Source organism: Pseudorasbora parva, chromosome 17 (genome assembly GCF_024679245.1).
Source record: "Pseudorasbora parva isolate DD20220531a chromosome 17, ASM2467924v1, whole genome shotgun sequence".
NCBI classification, from domain to species: Eukaryota; Metazoa; Chordata; class Actinopteri; order Cypriniformes; family Gobionidae; genus Pseudorasbora; species Pseudorasbora parva.
In genome coordinates this window covers 27,276,330-27,299,092 of record NC_090188.1, presented here as the reverse complement: position 1 = coordinate 27,299,092, position 22,763 = coordinate 27,276,330, and the positions used below count along the sequence as shown (strand labels likewise).

The 22,763-nt window shown below is 37.0% G+C and overlaps 2 protein-coding genes across 2 annotated transcripts; one reads left to right on the top strand and one right to left on the bottom strand.

The window, feature by feature from the left end:
• The first annotated feature begins 5,311 nt into the window (after positions 1-5,311).
• On the top strand, positions 5,312-8,086 carry zgc:153911 (uncharacterized protein LOC768172 homolog). The gene is made up of 4 exons (XM_067421195.1): positions 5,312-5,524; positions 6,406-6,750; positions 6,838-7,122; positions 7,214-8,086. Exons 1-4 carry the CDS (start codon positions 5,470-5,472, stop codon positions 7,378-7,380), a joined length of 852 nt encoding a protein of 283 aa, XP_067277296.1. The 5' UTR covers positions 5,312-5,469; the 3' UTR covers positions 7,381-8,086.
• A 531-nt stretch (positions 8,087-8,617) lies between these two features.
• Positions 8,618-22,677, bottom strand: si:ch211-67f13.7 (uncharacterized protein LOC565426 homolog). Its single transcript, XM_067421108.1, has 8 exons — positions 21,623-22,677; positions 21,428-21,540; positions 15,183-15,283; positions 14,314-14,473; positions 14,115-14,232; positions 13,909-13,994; positions 13,627-13,715; positions 8,618-9,800 (listed from the first exon to the last, which is right to left on the bottom strand). The coding sequence occupies exons 1-8, from the start codon at positions 22,088-22,090 to the stop codon at positions 9,043-9,045; spliced, it is 1,893 nt and encodes a 630-aa protein (XP_067277209.1). The 5' UTR covers positions 22,091-22,677; the 3' UTR covers positions 8,618-9,042.
• Positions 22,678-22,763: the final 86 nt, after the last annotated feature.

Sequence of the window (22,763 nt, the reverse complement as noted above, 5' to 3'; positions counted from 1 at the left end):
TCAATTACGCCACATCGCTGCCTGACCTTGATGGTTTTGGAATAAAATGGCCTAACATTACGTGATCCCGAAAAGAACCGGAAAAAGTCCTTCTGTTTGGAGGTAAGTAATATGTAATGTCACTAAACGTGAATAAAAAGTTGAATGAACATGCACCTGACCTTATCTTATATATTCTGTCAACTGTCCCAGATTATGTGTAAGCGGTCATCAGACGCAAGTGTAATGAGCAGCTCACCAGAAAATTGAATATAATGTGTAATTTATATTTATGTATAGAGATGGTCAGTGGAATTAGTTCAATTATATGTTTTCCAACATCTTCCAGCGTTAATCTAATGATAGTAAGTTAATTTTGTTTAGCTTTGCTGAAACCATGTGAAACCATTTATAAAAATCGTTGGGCTTGTTTAATGAAATGTCTCTTAGTTATGTGTGTTAGATTTGATTTAATTTATTGTAATGTCCTTGAAAACAAATGCATTCAACATTGGGAAAGTAAGTCAGTAAGTAATTCATTAAAATGTAATGTAGCACATTTAAAATACTGTATTGTGTGACATGTAATTCAAAGTATATTGTACAATGTATAGCTAAGTAATAACACATTGTATTATTATTAACTACAAAGTAAGTATATTTTTAGTCATTTGAATGAGTCAAGGTAAATAAAATATATATTATATTCATAGTATATTGCTTGTGTGTTCTGAATATACTGTTAATTAATTTGTAATTTATTAAAACACAAATAAAGTATGCTATAACACAAAGTGTATAATAAAAAAATAAAGTGTACTATAACACGAATAAAGTATACTTATAATACAAATAAAATATACTTAACACAAATAAAATAAACTTATAATACAAATAAAGCACATTTAATATCACTAAGCATGCAATTAGTCACTATACTTAAAGTGTACTAAGTATTCCTAAAATTTGTTTAGCACACAAAAGTAAATACACTTAAAATTGTGCTTTAACACAATTTAATTACAACTTAAATATACTTAGTACAAAATTAGTTGTGTCAAAATAGCACACTTCAAGTTAACTAGTCATTAACACACTTCAAGTATAGCCTACTGAAAATGAGTCTGGCCGCAAGGATAGTATACTTTTTTTTCACTAGGGTATCTATGGATGAAACTCTCTCCAAAATTATTCATTGTTTCTGTTATTATGCTTGATCTGTATATAACGTAGTTTCTCATAAAACTACTTTATTTTGCTGCCGTTTATTGCTGTAAATCATGTTACTTTCTACCGGGTGTTTGTTAGATCACAACACTGGTCTATTGCATTGTTCTTCACACACAGTAACTGAAATGTTAAACTGTTAAAATAAATGGCTTATAAGAATAGGCCTGTATAGATAGGCCTACACTACGCGTCTATATCTTTTGAACTTCTCAATGCGGACGGAGGCACGGAGCGCAGCGCAGCACGGTGAGCGATAGTCCCCCCCCCCCCAAGATGGTAGGGGAAGGTACCGCCTTTTAATAAATATACTTGTTTTTCATGAATATATTTTGTGTAACAGCTACACTTATTCACTTTTGTGGTTTCCTTTATTTTTACCCCACTAAATGTTTAGATTTTATACAATTATTGTGCACTCATGAACTTTTGCTGCTGAATTATCCAGTAATCTAATTTATTCACCATCTATAGTAGGCTATTTTTGTCATAGATTGTGAATTTATATATTTTTTTATTTGTAGTTTTTCTTTATAATGAAGTCTGTATAAGTTGATTGTGATTAACACACAAAAAGTGATTTTCAATTCAACATAGAATTTTTAAACAAAACTGCATTGGTATCGGATCAGTTTAGTATCGGTATCGACAGATACTCAGAATTTTTAATATCGGGATAAGTTCTGAAAAAATGGTCCCTCCAGGATTTCGCGGACCTTTTTTGTAATTGTTGCAGCCTATAAAATGGCTGATGTCGCGGCCACTTTTCTTAAAAGTTGTGATGAAAGATGCAACGTTTTTTGGCATTTGTTTTTCTAGGTTAAAACGGTTTTGGTTTACAAAGTAAAAAAGCCCAAAGTGCACCCCAAAGGACTTACCATGTCCCACAGAAAACACTGTTCACCACCTGCTCTATTGTAGTCCAGCCTTTACAGAGACAAATGTAAGCTACTCACTTTGTAACACACATTATAATGCTCGCCTATAGCTGTTAGCATGGAACACCCTCATCATTTATTTGAATCATTAAATCATTACAAATTAAAAAGGATATTGATAAGGAGAACAAAACTTACCTTTAGTAACCTCATAAAAAGGCAAAACAAAAGCTTTAAATACACAGCAAAACAGAACAAACTAAGCTTTATTTTTAAACAAGATCTGCACCAGCAAACATGTAAATGTCCATTATAAACAATAAAGTTTAATCGAAAGCAAATAATGTCTGATTATATAATAATCAAATTGAAAACAGAGATGTATGACGATAAGTCTACAGCCAACACAGATTTAGAAAACACTTGCAATTAAGTTTGCTTAATTAAGTTTACCTCTTTATTTTTTTCAGACATACAGTATATATGGCTATTATTAGCATACTTTTGCAGAAAAAAAGCTATATTCCACCATGCACCCAGTATTTCAACAGAAATATAAATATGAGATTAGTCGACTAATTGCTTAAATTAATGACTACTAGTTGGCTAGAAAAATCTTTAGTCTATGGCAATTCTAATCTATACATTTACTAATTAGTAATTATAGCTCTTTAAGTTAAATTAGTTGAGTTAACAATTAGTTTAAAAGGATTAAACTAGTCTGCCACAATCCGGCAAAGTGCTTTATTTTTCTTTTTATTTGTAATAAACACCTCTTTGAGACATAACGACACACCCACGAATTATATATATCTGTTCAGTCATGTGCATAGTTTAATTGTAGGTGCACTTTATTTTATTTAAACCTCATCACATACATTTAAAATTAATCCATAATTGAGATTTAAATTGTGAGTTTAAAGTTATGAAGCAACAGGATTGATGATTTAAATGTAAACCTGCTTATTATTAAAACCAGTTTAAAGTTTGGTGCAACAGAATTATCAGATAAACCTTGATTTAATCTAGATTTAAGATTAAACCTTGGTGGTGCAACCCACCAAGAGATCCTTTCACTGGAACTAAGGGGCCAAGCCCAGACACTGGACAAAAACCCAATGCCATAATCCCCCTCCACCAAACTTTACACTTGGCAGTGGCACAATGCAGTCAGGCAAGTACTGTTCTCCTGGCAACTGCCAACCCAGACTCATGATTCTGAGGGGGTGGCCCAGTACTTTTGGCATTTTAGTGTATTTTCTGTGTAGCTGGCACTATTGTTCATTTCTGGCAGGCATAGCCTTTTGCATGTGATTTAGGTGGATGTTAGTACGTTTTATAGAGGAAAAGCTGTACCTTTTCCAAAAAGTATTGGTTATAGTGATGGCAGTGCATCAGAAAATAGGTCATTGTAAGAAATTTAAAGTTGAAGATCGAGAAGGCTGTGAGGGTGTCTATTGGCCTCACTACACTGACAAGCAGGGATGATCCAAAAATGACTAAGCAGGTCAAAAAATGTGGCAATAATTGATTTAGAATTACAATATTTTTAGAATTAGAAAAAATGCTTTTTGAAACATTAAAACAAGCAGCATTAAGCAGACATAAACTCTGAGGGCATAATTTGCTTTATTTTAATTTTGTTTTAGTAATAAACATCTCTCTGAGACCTGACCACACACCCACTGTTTCTATCTCTGTTCAATCATCTGCAGAGTTTCATTGTAATAATACATTTTATTTATAACGCACTTTTTATTCCATAGAATCTCAAAGTGCAACAAAGGGAAAAAATAACAAAAATAATTGTGGTGCGCTTTATTTTATTTAAACCTCCTCACAAGTTTAAAAATTAATCCATAATTGACATTTAAATCTGAGTTTAAAATTATGGAGCAACATGATTTAAAGTAATCTATTATAAATATAAATGAAATTCAGGATCAAAATGATGATTTAAATGTACCTGCTTATTTTTAAACAAGGTTTAAAGTTTGGTGCAACAGATTTATATATACTGATTGTTATAGAAAAATTGTCTAAAAACGAGCTGCCTTCATTACGTGGCAACAAGTTAACACTTGCCACAGATACGTATCTATGTTATGTAAACAATCATGTGACGTATGACGTTATGGTTTCCGTGACGTCCTTACGCAAATACCGACGATCGGCTGTTCAGCGTGTTGCTGGTTGCTATGGAGTGGATCTGAAACTAGTTTGTCCAACTCCTTAAACGATTTATTTCTTTTTTATTTTATTTTATTTTATTTTATTAAACAGTAGGCTATAAGAACAACACACAACCGTTTTATTATTTTTGTAGTGTTATTTGTTTACCTGTAGTAGGCCTAATGCTCGTCCCATGTATGTATCATATTTTAGATGAAGTTCTGTTCTTTGTGAACTGCATTCAATACATTCTTGTAGTCCAATCCTGTATTTAGTTCGTGGCTCTTGACTTGTGTGTGTGTACCCTTATGTTGGCTATAGCCTTGTGGAGGACACAGAATGAAACCTCTTTTAAACCAACAATAGGACTAACGGGTAAATTAAGTGGTTCGTGATATTTCAAAGGTTTGCAAATCTGCACCTTCACATCACCATAATATGTCCCCCTTTAATTGCCTACAAAAAAATCCGTGCATGTGTGAAAGAGCTATAGGCTATATCGAGAGTTAAATGGTTCTCCCAAAAATGAAAATTCTGTCATTTTGGAACACAAATTCAGATCTTTTTTAGATGAAATCCAAGCGCTTCCTGACTCCTCTATAGAGAGATATTTAATGAATACTTTCAAAGTCCAGAAGGTAGCCTATTGATTGTTAATATAGTCAATGGAACTTAGTGGTTCAGCCTTAATTTTACGAAACCACGAGAATTATTTTGTGCGCAAAAAAAAGAGAAAAAGTTCTACGCCAGCCAGAGCTGGAGACCTGTTCACGTGAGAGCTGATCCAACTAACCGCAGACTGACACTGACACCGGCTAGAAAGAAATTGTTGAAAGTCGTTTTTGTTTTGTTTGTTTTTGCACACAAACTGTATTCTTAAGAATAAAGTTATTAAAGATTAGAGTTTAAGGATGAACGACGTCTAGTCACAAACTGTGGATCACAACTATTGATTTATTTAGCAGTTATTTGATCTGATCTTCAACACGCCCAACCGGTGACGCGACATTATTGAGGCGGCGCCTGCAGTTGAATATATGGCGAGGTTTGGTGGACTGATGTCTCAAAGTACATCAGGTGTGATCGGGTTGGGATCTCTCGTCTCTGCTGTTCATTGCTCGAATCGGACAAACCACAGAGGACAGTCGAAGTTCATTTGGTGTTATTCAGGGACTTCGAGGATTCACTGTTACCGACGGCCGTGGATCGGGATATGAACTTGAAAGTGATCGTCCTGTCTCTCCTTCTTTTTGAAGCCTCCTGTTTCAGTGAGTAGCCTAGGCTAAATCTGATACAATTTATGAAACTATTATGAAAGTTATCTTTATAAACCCAATCAAAAACCAGCATTAAGAGCTGATATATTCACAAATGTGAAATTATCGCTTATTATCATACATGATAATTAGTTAATTTAAAAAAATGCCTTTATTAGGCAGTAGGCTATCAATCACTAATACGTTTTTTATATCCATAGTATTTTAAATGTTTGAAAACGTTTAAAAGGATTCAGTAACATGAAACATGGAAATTCATGTTTTAATAGGATTAACCTGAATAGGATAATAAAAGGAAAATTCCTAATAAACTAGGCCTACTATGAACACATGCTTGGATACTTTTTTTTTTTTTTAATTATTATTTTTTAGCACTTTAAATTCTTTTAAATGTATTTAAATTCTTAGAGAACTATTCTATCTGATGGACTGGGCTGATCAATCAGACTAAATTGAGACTATTGAACCTTTATATCAGCTTACAGGGAAATAAATATTTTCCCTTTTGTGTTGTTCTGGTGGTGTTGGGGCTTTTTATTACTTATGTTTATAAGGAAACTTTCATCTAGAAGTCAAATGTGCTTTCCTTAAAATAATCTCAACCCCATTTCATTTGTCTCTGACTTGAGGCAACAGCAGCTGGATCAGTCCACTGTTCCTCACAATTTAATGGCATACAAAAAAACTGTGAAATACAAAAAGGTTAGGTTACAAAAATGTTGTGGGAAATGAAATACTTATTTCATCAACCATAAATTAATCTTCCTGTAAATCCTTTTGGCAAGCCAAGATCTGCCAACAAAATCATACCGCAAGTATTGATTGATTGTGAAACACAAATGCTGATATATTTTCTCTCCTTCACTTTCTAGCTGAGTTTGAGATCACTGTGCCCAGAGGTCCTGTCAAAGGTTTTTACGGAGAGGTACTGATCCTCCCCTGCACCTTCCCTGTGGACTCGTGGGATCTGAGTAGCACCGTTATTACCTGGCAGCGTGGACTGGACGTTGTTCACAGTTTCTACTACAGTCGGGACCAGCTCGACCGTCAAAATCCTCATTATGCAAACCGCAGCAGCCTGTTTATCCAGGAGATGGCAGGAGGAAACGCATCACTTAAACTGGACAGAGTCACTCTCCAGGATGCCGGTTTGTACACCTGCTCCATCAGCACAAACACGGGCAGCCAGAAGAAGAGCTTTAAAGTGGATATTGCAGGTAACAAAGCAACATCGACTCTCATCGGCCTCACAATGTAAATGAAACAGTTCTGTGATTTAATGCCTGTGTTCTGATGTTTTTCAGCGTTCTTCTCTGAACCTCGTCTGCAGTTCTCCATGTTAACTGATGGAGTCAACCTGTTAGTGACATCAGATGGAGGTTACCCTTCTCCTGAACTGCAGTGGCTGATGGAAAACTCAGACATCACTAACCAGACACAAACACACCTCATGCAGGACACACAAACAGGACTTTACATTGTGTCGAGTTGGATAAATCTCACAGAAGTCACAAACTCCTCTCTGACATTCATACTTCACAACAAACCCCTGGGACAAGACATCAGGAGAGAGATCCAGCTGTACTCAGGTGAGGACAGTCAAAAACATAAGCATTTTAAAATGCTTTTGAATATTCAATAACATTTAAGACACTAAAGCTGTTTAATTTCTTCATACAGATAAGAGCGAGAGGCAAGAAGAGTCAGAACACAGATGCCACGGATGCTTCTCATTGATCCCGGTTATTCTGATGCTGATTGTGATTATTTTATTGTGTGTGTTCATTACAAGAAGAAGAAGAAAACAAACCAAACAAAATGGCTTTACTAATAATGGAAAAGTTTAGTATGTTCATAATGGTTATTCTGTTACAAAACCATTTCAACAAACAGTAATCTTATTTATTAAACTTAAATATTTTCTGTAATTTTTTACACAATAGCATTATTTATTTGTACATTGAATGTTATTTTCTAATTGTGGCAGCTTTTAACTAACAGTACATAGTTTTTCAGTTACATGACATTGATTATTTACACTAGGTAACATTTCAGTCCATCATTCTAGTGAGCTATATAACACACGGATACATTTAGTGTTTCTCCCAGCCAAAAAGATCAAATCTACCCAGGTGCTAAACGGTCTTAATAGACCCAAAATGAAATGTATTATTCTTCCATGTGTGTTGTTTACAATTTGTGTGTTGAATATGTGCACTAAAACATTGCATTGTATCCCTAAATTTGTATCCCATATGTTATGAAACATTGCATTGTATCCCTTTTTCATTTTTACCTGATGGCAAAATGACATAAATCAACTACGTTTTTGTTACACTATTTATCGAACTAATACTTTACACTAATGAAAGTGTTTTTAGAATTAGGATGTTTCATTTTTTTTTCCTTACTGTGAAGTACACTGTATTGAGATATTCAAGTAATGAGGACTGTGTGAAACACAGGACAACTGTAATAGGTGTACCTTATTACATTCCGTAAGAAAACACTGCACAATGATCAAGGAAAAATAAAATATAAATTTCTATAGCATCTCATCAGTGTTTAATATTGTTTCACAAATCATGAATGTACTGAATAAATATTTCATGCACCCTTTAGAAAACTATTTTGAATAAAGCAAGAAATGTTTTGAAGGCCTCATGGACATGACAGAGATAAGTCATGGGAAAGGATGGGATTTTAGATGAAGTTGCTTGCAGTTGGCATCTACACTGATACAAAGTTACTCTTTTGGTTCACATGGCCTTCAAAATATTCTCTTGATTAAAATGAGGTGAAAACAGTGAATAATCACTTTGTGGGACAATGTTTTGTTGGCAGGTGGCCACCTTATAAAGATAATCTATCCAATCAATGAAGCAACAGTACCTTATTTTGATTCTGAAACGCTGCCTCGAGCTTTAGTTGCAAGAAATTAAGACATTTCTACAGGACGGTCCTCTCCCTCGATATATATATATATAGACCTTTTCCAACATGACGTCTGTTAGTTCTAACTGAAAACCACATAATCGGAAGGAATTGTTTCAGGAACAATATGGCTATACACAACTAGTTCTTTCCTGTCATAACAGGAAATCATGAAAAGGCCAATGTGGGTGAGGAACACAGTATTTATTTTATATTCACAAGTCACAATGATAAAGTTTTTTCCATCTGAATGAAAATATTTAGCCTGACTTTGCCCTAAAGCCTTGTCATTGTACAGACAGCAAGACCTAACATGTGACTAACCTTACACACAGAATGAATAACTTCTTCTAAAGATCACAATTAACAGGATGTGCAATTCAAGCACTGAAATGGATTTTTTTTTAAACAAAATGAATGTAATTTAAAAGTAATTCAATCTCTCTCAATACACAGCGTATCGGTCAAAAACAAGACTTTCTTGAAATACTAGTTTTATTTATTCAGCAGGTGGTTCTTTGGTTTATTCATCAAAACGAACTAAACAAAAAAAAAGTCCAAGTGACTCACACTCCTTATGAAAAATAATCATCTGAGTCTTCTGTAAGATCTAGATTTCTCACAAGACCCTGCTCTGCCAGCTCATCAGATCCAACCAGAAACTCTGGTGTCTCTTCAAACATTGGAATTAACCGGAAATCCAAACCTTCCTTTCCATTTTCAGAAGAATTTCCATCTCCCTTATTCTCTTCCTCAGAGATTAAGGATGGAAGAAACTCCTCATGGTGTTGCCTGTCACCCAGTACTGATGCATTCATTGTGGAATGCTGCTCCATGGTTTCATTGACCATCATATCTGATGTATTCATGGAACCTTCTCTCTGAACATTCTTTGGCCAGAAACTCAGACCCTTATCTACGTCTTTCATCTTCCTCTCTCCAGACCAGCCCAATAATTCAACCTCAAACGGCTCAATGGAGTTTAAACCTGGCCTTTCAGATTCCACAAAGCTCTTGCTGATAGCCATCAAAATCTCCACCTCTCCATGTTTTTCTTCCTCACTATCTTCCCTTTCCTCCTCCATGAGTTCCACTGTGCTGGCACGAGACTCATGCTGACTCTTAGCATGGTCCTCCTCAGAAGATATCAAGGTAACAGAGGCAACAAAGTCCTTGTGTGTGTAGGACCTCTGGTGCTCTTTGGTCAGTTTGGCTTCAAACCAGATGGCGTCATCATCTCCATGAGCCATGAGAGTGGAGTTTAAAGTTGAGGAAGCCATAGTTGAGAGAAGAGACAAGTCAGTGAAGAGTCCTTGATCACTGCTTATGAACCCTGATTCACAGAAAAAAAAGAGAAAAGTCAAGACATTTGATATCCCAATAACCATTATAAGGCACAGTAGCACAATAAGGCACAAGTCATTTCCTGTGTACTCATTTTACTGTTAACCTAAAACCCTAACATTTTACTAAGTACTAATCCAATGCTAAATAGACTGAGACCAAAATAGCACAATTAAAGGAAACAGAGAAAAGTTCAGCTCATGATATCCACATAAATAAATTATTAAAAGATATCAAGATTTAACGTTGTATGCCAAAGATGATGTCAATCAAAATCAGTGTTATGGTTAATTAAACCTAAAACAAATTGAAAAAAAGCTCAAATACAATGAAATATAACTATTGGATGGAAAAACTCGACAAATGCTGCCTTGACTGAAATTAATACATTTAAGTTGAAGTACTAAAATGACAAACTGAACAATTAAAAAATAATTATATTAATACAAATTGACAAATATTACAATATTACCACAAATTAAGTTAAATAAAAACTGAAAATATAAAAATGTGAATTAAAAATATTAATAAATACCTTCTTTTCCCCTGATTTATTAATAGGAAAAGTTATCCTACCAGTTAGAAGTGATTGTATTGTCAGTAATTATTATTACTGTATTTATGTATATTTAAACCTTTATATTCAACTTTTATAATATTTATTACTGTATATATACTTAGTTATTATTGTAGTGGACAGCAAAATTCCAGGGCCCAGTTTATGGCCGGGCCCCTCTTTGCCCATAACAGTGGACAAAGGTTTGCTCCATTTTGATTGGATCTTGTTGGACTAGCACAAACAAGATGTCCAACCCATCAGATAAAGATGCTTGGACAACATCCAGACACCTCTTTGAGGGCAAGAAGAAGACCTCTAGTACCAAGCCCAGGAAGGACAGGACTTCTCAGTGGTCCACATGCAGTTTCTGCCCTTCACCCATCTAGAGATGGATCCCTAATGACCTGATTTGTGACGGCCATAAACATTCCTCAGGACCTCAGCAGTAGTGGGTGAAACAAAGAAAGACCAAAACTTATCCATCCAAATCCATTCACAACTATATTTGGAAACCTTTAGACTGATGCAAACTACACACATCCATTTCATACTTATTCAGAGAAATAAGTATTATCAGTGACAGCTATTTGTAATGCAACATCTTCCACAAACTCAGCTGTTAATGAACAGATGAATGAACACATGACAGTTCAATCTTTTTCCAGCATGTTTGGTGTCTATTTGTTTAGTATATTGCCAAGGGTATTCTGATGATGGTTTGGAAAGTGAGAAATGCATTGATGAACTTTAAAGACTTCTAACTGTGTACAGTATGCAAATGAGTTCCACAGGGGAAAGAAGGGTGGGCCACACTGTGTGCCCTCTCTGATGCCAGAAGCCAATAGCAACACTGGAATGGAGAAGCGCCAAATTGCAATCTCCTCCTATTCGGAAAAGGATAAAGGTACCCTTTCAATAGACACACCTTGTTCTGAGTCTGCCTGCCGAGGATTAGACTGTGACAGAGCAACCAAGTTCTGAGCCTCTGGTTTAACCAGAGAGACAACACAAGATCCGAGGATCTGAATCTACAGCTTGTGAGGCAGTGACAGATACGACAACGTTCTGAGCCTCCAGCCTGTGAGGAAAGAGACATTAACCAACACTACGTTCAGAGTTTTAGTCCAGCGAGACGACTACAGCACGTCCCGAGTCTCCATGCTAGAGACCAGAGCAGATTGACCAACTTCTGAGTGTCTGGTCCAAAGAGGCAGAAGACACACAGAGACATTTGCAACAAGGTTAAGCTCAGGAGAGCAAACCTTCACTTCAAGGTTCCTTCGTCTGCGTGTTCCAGGTTAAGGACCTTCTGCACCTACTTCAGGGCCTCATCTGCGTGTTCCAGATTTTAGGACCCTTTGGTGCCCCAGGAGATCAGCATCCCACAGATCTTCGTGTTCAAGGCTGTTGAAACGGATTCCAGCTCCTTTCTTCACTGCACTGTCTCCCAGCAAAACCAGTGGAAAAAGTCATCACCATCGGACTGCTTACTCAACCACATGGAACGTAAATATCACTTAACCAAACCTCTTTCTAGAGACCTTGGCATTGTTGATTATTATCAGTATATGATTTTCTAATTTACATTAGAGGTAATATAACTGATGCTAGTTAATAACAAATAATCTTTCGTTTATTTGTTTAATGCATAATAAGGTTCTTCACCTTAATTTTAGAGAAACAACAGTTTATCTTTCCATAAGATAACGTAACTCTTCTATTGCCACACTTAACTTACTCACATGTATTTTATGCATTTTACGCACTTTATTCCTTTATCATTCATTGTATTCATTTAGTAGTTGTGTTAATTGTTCTGTTTATCTTTTGTTAATAAAATCTATTTTATTACAATTGTGTCTTCCTTGTGCTGATAAGGCAGAAAAGGCTCTACAAGTTAGAAATCTCACCAATCTTTCAGATAAATCAGCTGACCAACTCTCCCCCCTTTACATTCATTATAAATGACTGGGCAGCCTCCTGTGCGGAGTGTTCTCATACAGCCAAGGTAAAAGGCCTTGAAGTGTCCCAAACTAAGAGGGGGGAAGGTGGTCATCTGATGTACTCATAACCACACCTTAAGTGACGTGTGATCCAAATTCACAACGTCAGCGGTGACGTGAGTACCAATCACTCTCTTACTTAGTGTCCTTGGGTGGACAAAAGTAAAAATCACTACATTATTGTAGTAAGAGATACTTTTTGTCCGATCTGATCAAAATAAATGTTGACTTTTTTTTTTGTCTTGTAATATTTATTCTTAAAGTATTTTTACACAGATATCATGTGCAGGTTTTCATTTTTCCAGTAATTTGACGTTGAGCCTACACACCAAAGTTAAGGCTAGACACTACAGGCAAAAACTGTAGTGCTTAAAAAAACTTATGTTTTTCCAGTGGAAAGGAAACATCCAAAATTATACTTTTAAGTGCATCTTTTATAGCACTTTATCTATTTGCGTCTGTAGATTTCAATTACAAAACTTAAAGGCCATTTTCTCTCCTGCACTGAAACAAATCTCTTCAGTACTGATTATAAACACCATCTTTACAGTTTTATCAATATTCTGAAGGTTTTTACAGAGGGTTTGTTCACCCCAAAGGCATATCCCTTGCCTTTAAGGGATAGTTCACCCCAAAAATAAAATTTGATGTTTTGATTGTGTGAGAAACTGACCAGTATTTATATAATTGTTTTTCTCAAATACAACAATATGTACAAACGCAAGTGAGGTCAAATGTACAAGATACGTCGTATCTCAATGGGATACAAGCAGCAGAAGTGATCTCTTGCACGCATCTTTACGCCATATCGTGAAATTTGACCTTACTTACAGGTGCGGGGACGGCTAACGTATATATTGCTGTATTTGAGGTAAAAAATTATATAAATACTGTTCGGTTTCTCACACAAACCTACCGTTTTGTCTTTAGAACATCAACATGTTTCCATGAGCCACAGCGTTTAATATGGATTTGTACATGTATGGTTTTTACTCTCATAGTGGCTCTCATAGAAATACACCCCATTGACATGCATTATACGGCAACATTTGGAGTTAAAAATCTTCATTTGTGTTCTACTGAAGAAACAAACCTACATCTTGGATGACCTCGGGGTAAGCAGATAAACATCAAATTTTCATTTTTGGGTGAACTACCACTTTAAGTGAATATACCAGGTTTAATCTTAATTTAAAGAAAAAATATATATTTGCATTGATTAATCATGTTCATGGTTATTTGCGTTTATTTACCTTCAGAAATTATTCTTTTGGTTTTAGTCTGATTGCAGACAGAGTCACAACAGTCACAGACAGAATCTTGCCCAAACACAGAGATCCATCTAGTAAAGAGAATGGCAAAAGAGGAAAAAAGTGGTCAGAAAAGAATCTTTAAAGTAAACATCTGTCATGGAAGCCTATTCTGGTTATAGCCTCATCAGGCTATTTAGAGGTATGGAATGGAATGGTAGTGTTTAATGTGAGAGTGATTCATGATCTTTTTTAACACAGAGACAGACGTTTAGTGTTGTTAACCTTTTGTCTGGGTGCCTGTAAAAACATAACTTCTGCATTGGACTAGGGCCTCCACCGGACACAGAGAGCTCACAATGGAGTGAGACCTAGGGCAAATCACACAGAGAATATGATGAAACACACAATGAACACATCACAATGCACACTACCACATGGCTTTGTCTTCAAAATGTGTCACCAGTGAGAAAAGAATCAAGCGTACACACCTGGGCATCTGGAGCCTCAGTGAATTGGAAAGCAGCAAATGAGAACTGAACAACATTGTCTGCCCTGGAGAACCTGAATCTCGAAGCACCTGGATTTATCCGGCTTTCCCGTAAACACCTGGATGTGTGTGTGAGAAAGTTGTGGGTCTGATAAATGTTAACGTATTGCTCCACAAAGTTAATGTATTGCTCCACTCACCCGAAATTTTCTATGATGCTGTAATTGGTGGCTTGACTTGCCACATAACAGCTGTTAATAATTAGTTTGACTCCAGTGTAATGATGACGAGTGGAGATCTGTACATTCACATTCTGACCCGGGAGGAACACAGCAGACGTGACTGGAGAAGACCAGGAGTCTACAGCACAGGCAAACACACAATATAGATACATAAGACCACCAGCATCGTTTTACAGCGACTAATAAAGAGAACAAGTTTACAGATTAAATCAAGGTTAGGGTTAGGTCTTTGTAAGTAAAAAGGAGAGTAAGGAAAGTAAAAAAAAATGCTTCTAAATAGACAAGCTTAATTTCACAAATCACTGCATGCTGCATTCAAAGCTTTGCGGATCAAAATTTGAAGACAATATTTGAGAAAGTTAGTTTATAGCTTAATTATACAAAATATCAGACTATTCTATACTGATTTGATTCATGTGGTTGTGTTTTTAAGCTTTACACTTGGCACAATGCAGTCAGGCAAGTACCGTTCTCATGGTACCACGCTTGAATTCATTGAGATCCTGAGAGCAACACATTTTCACAAATGTTTGTAGAAGTAGTCCGCATGCCTAGGTTATGAATTTTATACACCTGTGGCCCCCTTTGGAGGGGTGTCCCAATACTATACTGTATGTATGCATGTATGTATGTGTGTATATATATTATATTTCACACACACACACACACACTTTCAAGAAATCAATTTATTGTATTGAAGATATTTGATTTTTTACTTTCAAATGACACAGACTGGTAAAATATGTGATATAAGCGGTTAATGCATAATGACAATGTGTTCCTTTTTTTTTTTTTTTACAGCTTTTTTAACAACAAAAACAACTCACCATCCATCAGCTGTATGCGAAAGTCAGCAGATCGGCTCCTGATGATTTTGCGCAATGGTGTCCGCCACGTCGGGCTCATCAGACTCTGCACATGATGTTTCCTAAAACACAAACAACAGAAAAGTCTTTTTCCTCAATCTAAACTGGACTGATAGTGGGCAAAATAGTAATCCAAACATAGACCTCTATATACACTTAATTATTAATCAGATGTAAATATGTTTTTGGACTATTTTTTGTCGTAATATGAGCAGGATATGTATTCAAATAAAGGGTTACTTCAGTGATTTAGCATTAAGCTTTGTATTTAAACTGGGTCATTAAAGGGTTAGTTCACCCCAAAATGAAATTCACCCTAACACCCGTTCATCTTCAGAACACAGTTTAAGATATTTTATATTTAGTATGAGAGCATATCCATGTGTATGCACACTATACTGTCCATGTCCAGAAAGGTAATAAAAACATAATCAATGTAGTCCATATGTGACATCAGTTGGTTAGTTAGAATCTCTTGAAGCATCAAAAATACATTTTGGTCCAAAAATAACAAAAACTACGACTTTATTCAGCATTGTCTTCTCTTTCACGTTTGTTTTCAAACCTCAAATAAAGATTAAAACGGTCATGAATCAGCTTATTGATTCATGATTTGGATCGCCAATGTCATGTGATTTCAGCAGTTTGACACGTGATCTCTGATAAATGGGGGGGGTAGCACAATCATTTGAATATACGCCCGGTTTCTACTGATGCATATGCTAAATCAAGAGCATAGATTTGGCAGGCATGTATTCATGATACTTAGCGGGGCAGCCACTCTCTGAGTCCTCATCAGCTCTACAGCGCCCCGTAAATTTGGTGAAAAATGGAACTGCACTCCGATTTTAGATTTCAAGCTGCCCCGTTTATTCACGGCGATATCAATCAGCTTCAGATGTGTGTATATTAGTCTGTCTGCATCAGATCAGTAACTAGTTGGCATATCTGTCAGTTCTTCTATGTGGAGTAGCATATCAAATTATTTTAACATGCTCATGTGAATAGCCTTTATAATACAGTAGTTTTGTTGTCCTTGATTTATGTTTATTTTGCGCTTGCCTAAACACATAATGCTACGTGCATGCTGGTACCATTCTCCCAGATTCTTGTTTTTCTTGAAGTTTACACAAAGCAGGCATTGTTTCAAAACCATTTTAAAACCTGTTCATGGGTTTTGTTCCCTAACCCCCGGGCGCTATTGCCATGCAGATTAGCAGCCAGAACACGATGGTTCTATTTTCGTTTCGGTGTTGTTTAAATGGCCCCAAAGTAAAAGGGTTTGTTCGAGAAGCAACAGCAGTCCGCAGACCAATCGTCGTATGACATCAAACCACGAGAGCGATTCAAAAGCATAATGAGTCGTTTGCTCTTGGGGATGGGCATACCCATATGAAGTATCGATACTGATGTGTGCGTTGAAAAGTTTCAATACTCAAATAAAAATATCGATACTAAGATTTTATTTTTTAAAGTCATTTTGTTTATTTAAAAATACGATTGAATGCACACAATACGAATAACCTTTGTTACTGATTAGTTGTGTAACAACTATTTTCCTGCTCATATGCAGCATGCAAATGCTGCAAGACAGAACTAATAAATCACACAGAGCATTCGCTCCCTGATGACACTGTATTCAAACAGAGCTACGTTTCCAAAAAATATCATAAGAAACCATTGATGCTTTTGATAACGCAGCCTAGAATAATGCTCGTCATAATATGTTGAGTTATTTCACAATAAACAAATAGAAATTGTAACCTAAATAGTGCAATTACACTCTTTAAATTTAATAATAATAATAATAATAATACATTTTATTTGTATTGCACTTTAAGATTTGTTCCATATGTTAAGTGCTACAGTCAAGATAATAAAAAAAGGCAAAATACTAATAGATTTAACAGTTAAAAGTCATAAGTTCTCCTAAAAAGAACTGTTTTAAGTCCTTTTTTAAAAGTCTTAAGAGCTTGAGGTGCTCTCAGATGATTGGGTAGGGCATTCCAAAGCCGAGGAGCAGCAGAACAGAAAGAGCGATCACACCCATAGTGCTGAGCTTAGTCCCGGGAAGATGGAGGATTGTTGAACGGAGTGATCGAGCTGTAGTTGAAGGTGTGAGTAGTTCTTTCAGATAGGGGGGGGGGGGGGGGGGGGGGGCATTTCCATAAATGCACTGGTGGGTTAAAAGGGAGACCTTATATTCAATCTTGGCAGAAACAGGAAGCCAGTGAAGTGAATGGAGAATGGGTGTGATGTGATCGAATTTTCGAACTCTCAACAGGATTCTTGCTGCACTATTCTGAACATACTGCAGTCTCTGCAAGCTTTTGTTAGGGATCCTGATAAGAAGTGTGTTACAGTAATCCAGTCTGAAGGAGACAAAGGCGTGGACCAGTTTTTCAGCATCTGCTAAGGTTAGTGTTGGACGGAGATTAGCAATATTTCTGAGATGGTAGAAAGATGTCTTGCAGAGGTGTTTGATATGGGCTTCAAAGCTGAGATGTGGGTCAAATCTTACACCAAGTTTGGTGACAGTTGTGGAGAGGGGAATGTCCTAACAAGAGATAGCTATACCAGTTATGGAGGAAGACTGTTTGATGTGGTATGCCAACAAGAATTGCTTCAGATTTAGAGCTGTTTAACTGGAGGAAGTTGTGCTTCATCCACACCCATATCTCCTCCAGACAGGCAGTGAGTGTTGAAGACAGAGATGATGTTGGTGAAATTTCAGAGGTGTGTGTTTCTGATTTCATATACAGTTGCGTGTCATCGGCATAGCAGGGAAATGAGACTCCATAGAGGCTAATGACATGGCTGAGGGGAATAATGTAAATGTTGAAGAGAATGGGGCCAAAGACTGACCCCTGAAGGACCCCGCAGGAACCGTGTATTGCTGGGGCCTTGCACCAGTGGTTTGATGCAGCCGGTTAAGGAGTATGCCATGATCCACTGTATCGAAAGCAGCTGACAGATCGAGGAGTATGAGGAGGGATAGTGAGCCTGCATCAGCTGTCATCCGTAGGCCGTTTGTGACTCTAACCAGGGCTGTTTCCATACTGTGTGCAGAATGGAAACCAGACGGAAATTGTTCGAAAAGATTGTAGTATTTGAAATGATCCTGGAGGTGTGAAGTTACAACTTTTTCCAGTACTTTGGAGATGAATGGGAGATTGGAAATGGGCTTGTAATTTGCAAGCAGATCTAGATCAAGGGTGGGTTTTTTGAGAAGTTGTCTGATTATTGCAGTTTTTAGGGCAGATGGAACATTGCCAGACTGGAGGGAGTGCTTTTTTTATAGTGGTAATCAGAGGACTTAGGACAGAGGTATTTACTTTCACTAGAGCTGTAGGAAAAGGGATGAGCGCACATGTGGTGGGTTTCATCATTTTAATTAAATTCTCAACCTCTTGCTGTGTGATTTCTGTAAAGCGATGTAGGTGCTCCAAAATTGCAGGCTGTGAGTGGATAGTCAGGGTGGATAGTGGTGAAAATCCAGGTAAGGTAGAGTGAAATGTGTCCATTTTTGTTTTAAAAAAGTCCAGGAATTTATTACAGAAAGGAGATGCTGGATATTGGATGCTATAGTCTCTAGGTTAATGTTTTTTCAGATTTTTTCCTTGGGCTTGATGAGGCTGGACAGTGAAGACATCTTCATGGAGATGGCCTTAAGATCAGAAACTCCCAGATCATACACCATAAGATTACTGAGATACACAGAGTTTGTAATGACTAGATCGAGAGTGTGGCCTCTGGTATGAGTGGGGGTATCAAGTTGTGTCAGATTAAAACAGTCGAGTAATTGGAGGAATTCTGCTGTGAAATGACAGGTATTAGCAGACATTGTACAGAAAGTTGAAAGAAGATTTGAAATCTCTGGGATGAATGATGAGCTTGGTTTGGGTGGCCGGTAAATAGGAAGCATCGTAGTGGAAAAAGGGTGCTTACATTTAAATGCTAGGCATTCAAACGAAGACAAGTCAGGCAGGGTTATAGGGGACAAGATCAGATCACTTCGGTGGATGACAGCCAGACCACCACCACGCCCTGGACTGCGGGCTTTCTGTAAGTAGCAGTAATCAGGGGGACAGGTCTCATTTAAAACAGAATAAACATCTGGTTGATGCCTAGTTTCTGTAAGGCACATCATATCTAAACACTTTTCTAGAATATGATCATCTATGAGGCAATTTTTGTTTGTGATGTAGGCCTACTGTGCATTAAAAAGTTCAATCTTGATATCCGATGCAGCAGTGTGTCTCTGTATTGGCCGTAGTAAACTGAGATCCACTCCATGTTTTCTCCGGTTTCCTACTAGTCCTAGGAGTGACGGCGCCCTGATGATGTGTTCGAGATACGATCTGCGCACTCCAGACCAGATGAATGAGATGTGATCAGACCATGAGAAAAACTTTCGACGGCAAATTCTTTGAATGTAACGGGGCCGGCGAAGGAGTCCAAGTTGTTTGATGACTGATGTACACGATGGAGTCGTATATTTGTTGAATTTCTTAAGTTCAATGGCTGAATAGTTCAGCATCATGCCAGTCGTGGAAAGTTGTCTGTTAGCCGTAAGCCATGCCCGTGATGCACAGAGGAAGGTCAACAGACACAGCAACATAGGGTTTTCAATTAGAGAAAACAGAGAAGCGGCACAAGTCACGCCAGCATCCTCTCCTCTCGAATACAACAATTCACCATGACGTCATAACAGTAATAGACGTTCTTCCGGGTGGCAAAAGCCGAAGTGTTCCTATGCTAGTAAATTGCTTGGAATTCAGACATAGTAAACATGATTACTGAGGGACTGATTAACTAATTCAGGATATAGTGCATGAAATGCCTAACCTTGGTCTAGTAGACCTTTGGATTAGTAGATGAAGCGCTAGTCTACTTCAATAATTTTTAAATGACCCTCAGCCTACCATTGAGTAGTTATTTTATTGACTGTTGCTGTTGCTGTTTGACTTACATGTTAGGCTATGGTAGTTGGTCTGTTTCCCTGTTATTTAACTAAAACAAGGCTATGATCTGCATTGGTGCAACATCCTGTCACTGGCAGACCCTTGTAAAAATGAACCATGGTAGAGTAAACACATTTTAACCATGTGTAAACAAAAATATGATCTAATAAATTGCAATTAAGATTGATTGTTAAAATGCAAAAATCGAAACGCGTCGCATTATTCAACGTGTTGACGTAATTTCCCCTGAAAGGCTCCAGCTGTTAGAAGCTCCTCCCCTTTTTGAAACAGCCAATAGCATTTAGTTAATATACAGTTTGACTAGAGACCTTTCTGTTTGGTAAAGCCAGTTTCCTCTAAACATTCATCATCATCTCCTACATATCGCTTTTAAACGCAGCATCCTGTGCAGAATTCAAATGGGTCCGATATGTTTGTTGTTTGCGCCGACTTGCGCATATGATCTGCGATGGGCTCTCATGTCTGTAGTCTAAATTTAGACCAGAGCCATTGGTTATATCTCCTAAATGCAAATTGTCATTGTCTTGAAACACAGCAGCTTATTCATAACTTAAGGCTAACACAGTCATACTAAAAGCTAAAAAAAACTTCCATTTTGATTTCAGTGGACCTTTAAGTAGGCTATGTATCTTAACCCACTTTACTCTTAGTAATTTTAATAACTTAATAAATTTAATCATTTAAGTTCAGTTATAAGTATTGTATCGATATCGGTGACACTGTATCGGTATTGTAAACAAAATAGTTGGTATCGCGCGGCCCATCCCTATTTCCTCTCCAATCTCTCTCGCGGTACTTTGATGTCATACGCCAATCGTCATCCGTGGTGTGTGGCAAAGCAGAGCAAGATAAGCAATTTAGGTTAAAAAGTATATGTTAATTTTGTCTTGAAAATTAACTAAAGTTTTGCTAGATAGACCCTTTTCTTTTCCTTAGCTGGGATCGTGCCGAGCCAAATGAAGCCCTTTGAAACAGCATTTGGACCTTCAACAATTTAATTAACACTGCTAAGTCCATTGTGTGGACAAAAATCCTGAAATGTTTTCCTCAAAAAAAAACTTAATTTCTTTTCCACTGAAGAAAGATAGACATGAACATCTTGGATGTGGGTGAGTAGCCTAAATTATAGGGGAAGATATCTTCATCTAATCTAGCGTAGTTTAAACCATAACATATCTTCGGTTATTTTTAAGTGAACCGATTCAAAACCAAAACAATTACCTTTTATAGCGACACTCCACGCCCACATTCACTTTGTGACTCATGAGCTGGTTTCGGTGTGATAGTGGCAGGTAGTGAAGAACATACTTGTAAACTACGTGATCAGGAAACACCTTTCAGTTGGAGATGAGTCACGTCATTATTTGGTAAATATTATAGACAGGTTCAACAAGATTCTTTTGAAATGACGATCACCTGCTGTTCACCCTGACAGTCCGCGAGCTTGTATGTGAAGAGCATGTCTTTATGCGGCTCAAGGACCCCGTTGCTCTTGCAGGTTTCTCCGAGCGTCAGGTCCTCTGCGACGGCTGAGAAACCGTAGAAAACCTTCTTCACCCTTAAGACGAAACTGGTTTTCAAGCAAGTCACCGACACGTCCGGAAGGCGGGTGAATTCGGACAGTTTATGATCGCCAGGTGGGATCCTCCTCCCAGGTGCTCGGCCATGGAAACGCAGGACAGGCGCCGGTCTCTGGCGCGTCAAGTACGGCTTGTTTGTGAACGAATGGAGCACTAGAAGTTTCCCTGGGCGCATCTCGCGTGCTGTTCGTGGGCGATCGACCGTCTCATCTGACAAAGATGGTCCACTATTCATCAATGTATTCAGCATGAATATGACAAAAATCGAACCTAGAACTAGGCGAGTAATGCTGTTCACTTTCATATCATTAATTAGGCCTATCTGTTTTGCTTATGCTTTACGTATCCTTTATCCAACAGGTGGAAACTAAACAATCTAAAGGCCTTTTGAGAAAGGGTCGGTTGATCACGTGTGATTGGTCTAATTTGTAATTGATTTCCGCTCGCACTGCTCCGCATTGGTCACTAGAGGGCGCTACAGGGTTAAAATGCATTAAATTACCTCCATAGCCTCATGGCCAAAAGTGGTGTCCGGTTTAGGAACACTTATTTATTCCCATTTTATTAAAATATTATATGTAAAAAAATAAAGTAAAAATATGTTGAAATAGTTAAAAATAGTAGTTGTGTTTGGAGTCGATTTTATTTGTGACAAATGACAACAACGAAACATGTCACAAGAGAACCATCGAAATATCAATAGGCTAGTTGATTATATTGTAAGTCAATGTATGCTTTTTTTCATGAGAGCTTTGGTTTTCTATGCATAAGTTTCGTTTTCCCCTTATAGCCTATTTAACATATTTTAATTGGATTGTTTAATCTATCTTGTAGGGCTTACATTCTGGATATCACTGTTGGCCACTATATATACTTTAAAAATATCAGTGAAGATTATATATATATATATATATATATATATATATATATATATATATATATATATATATATATATATATATATATATATATTTGTA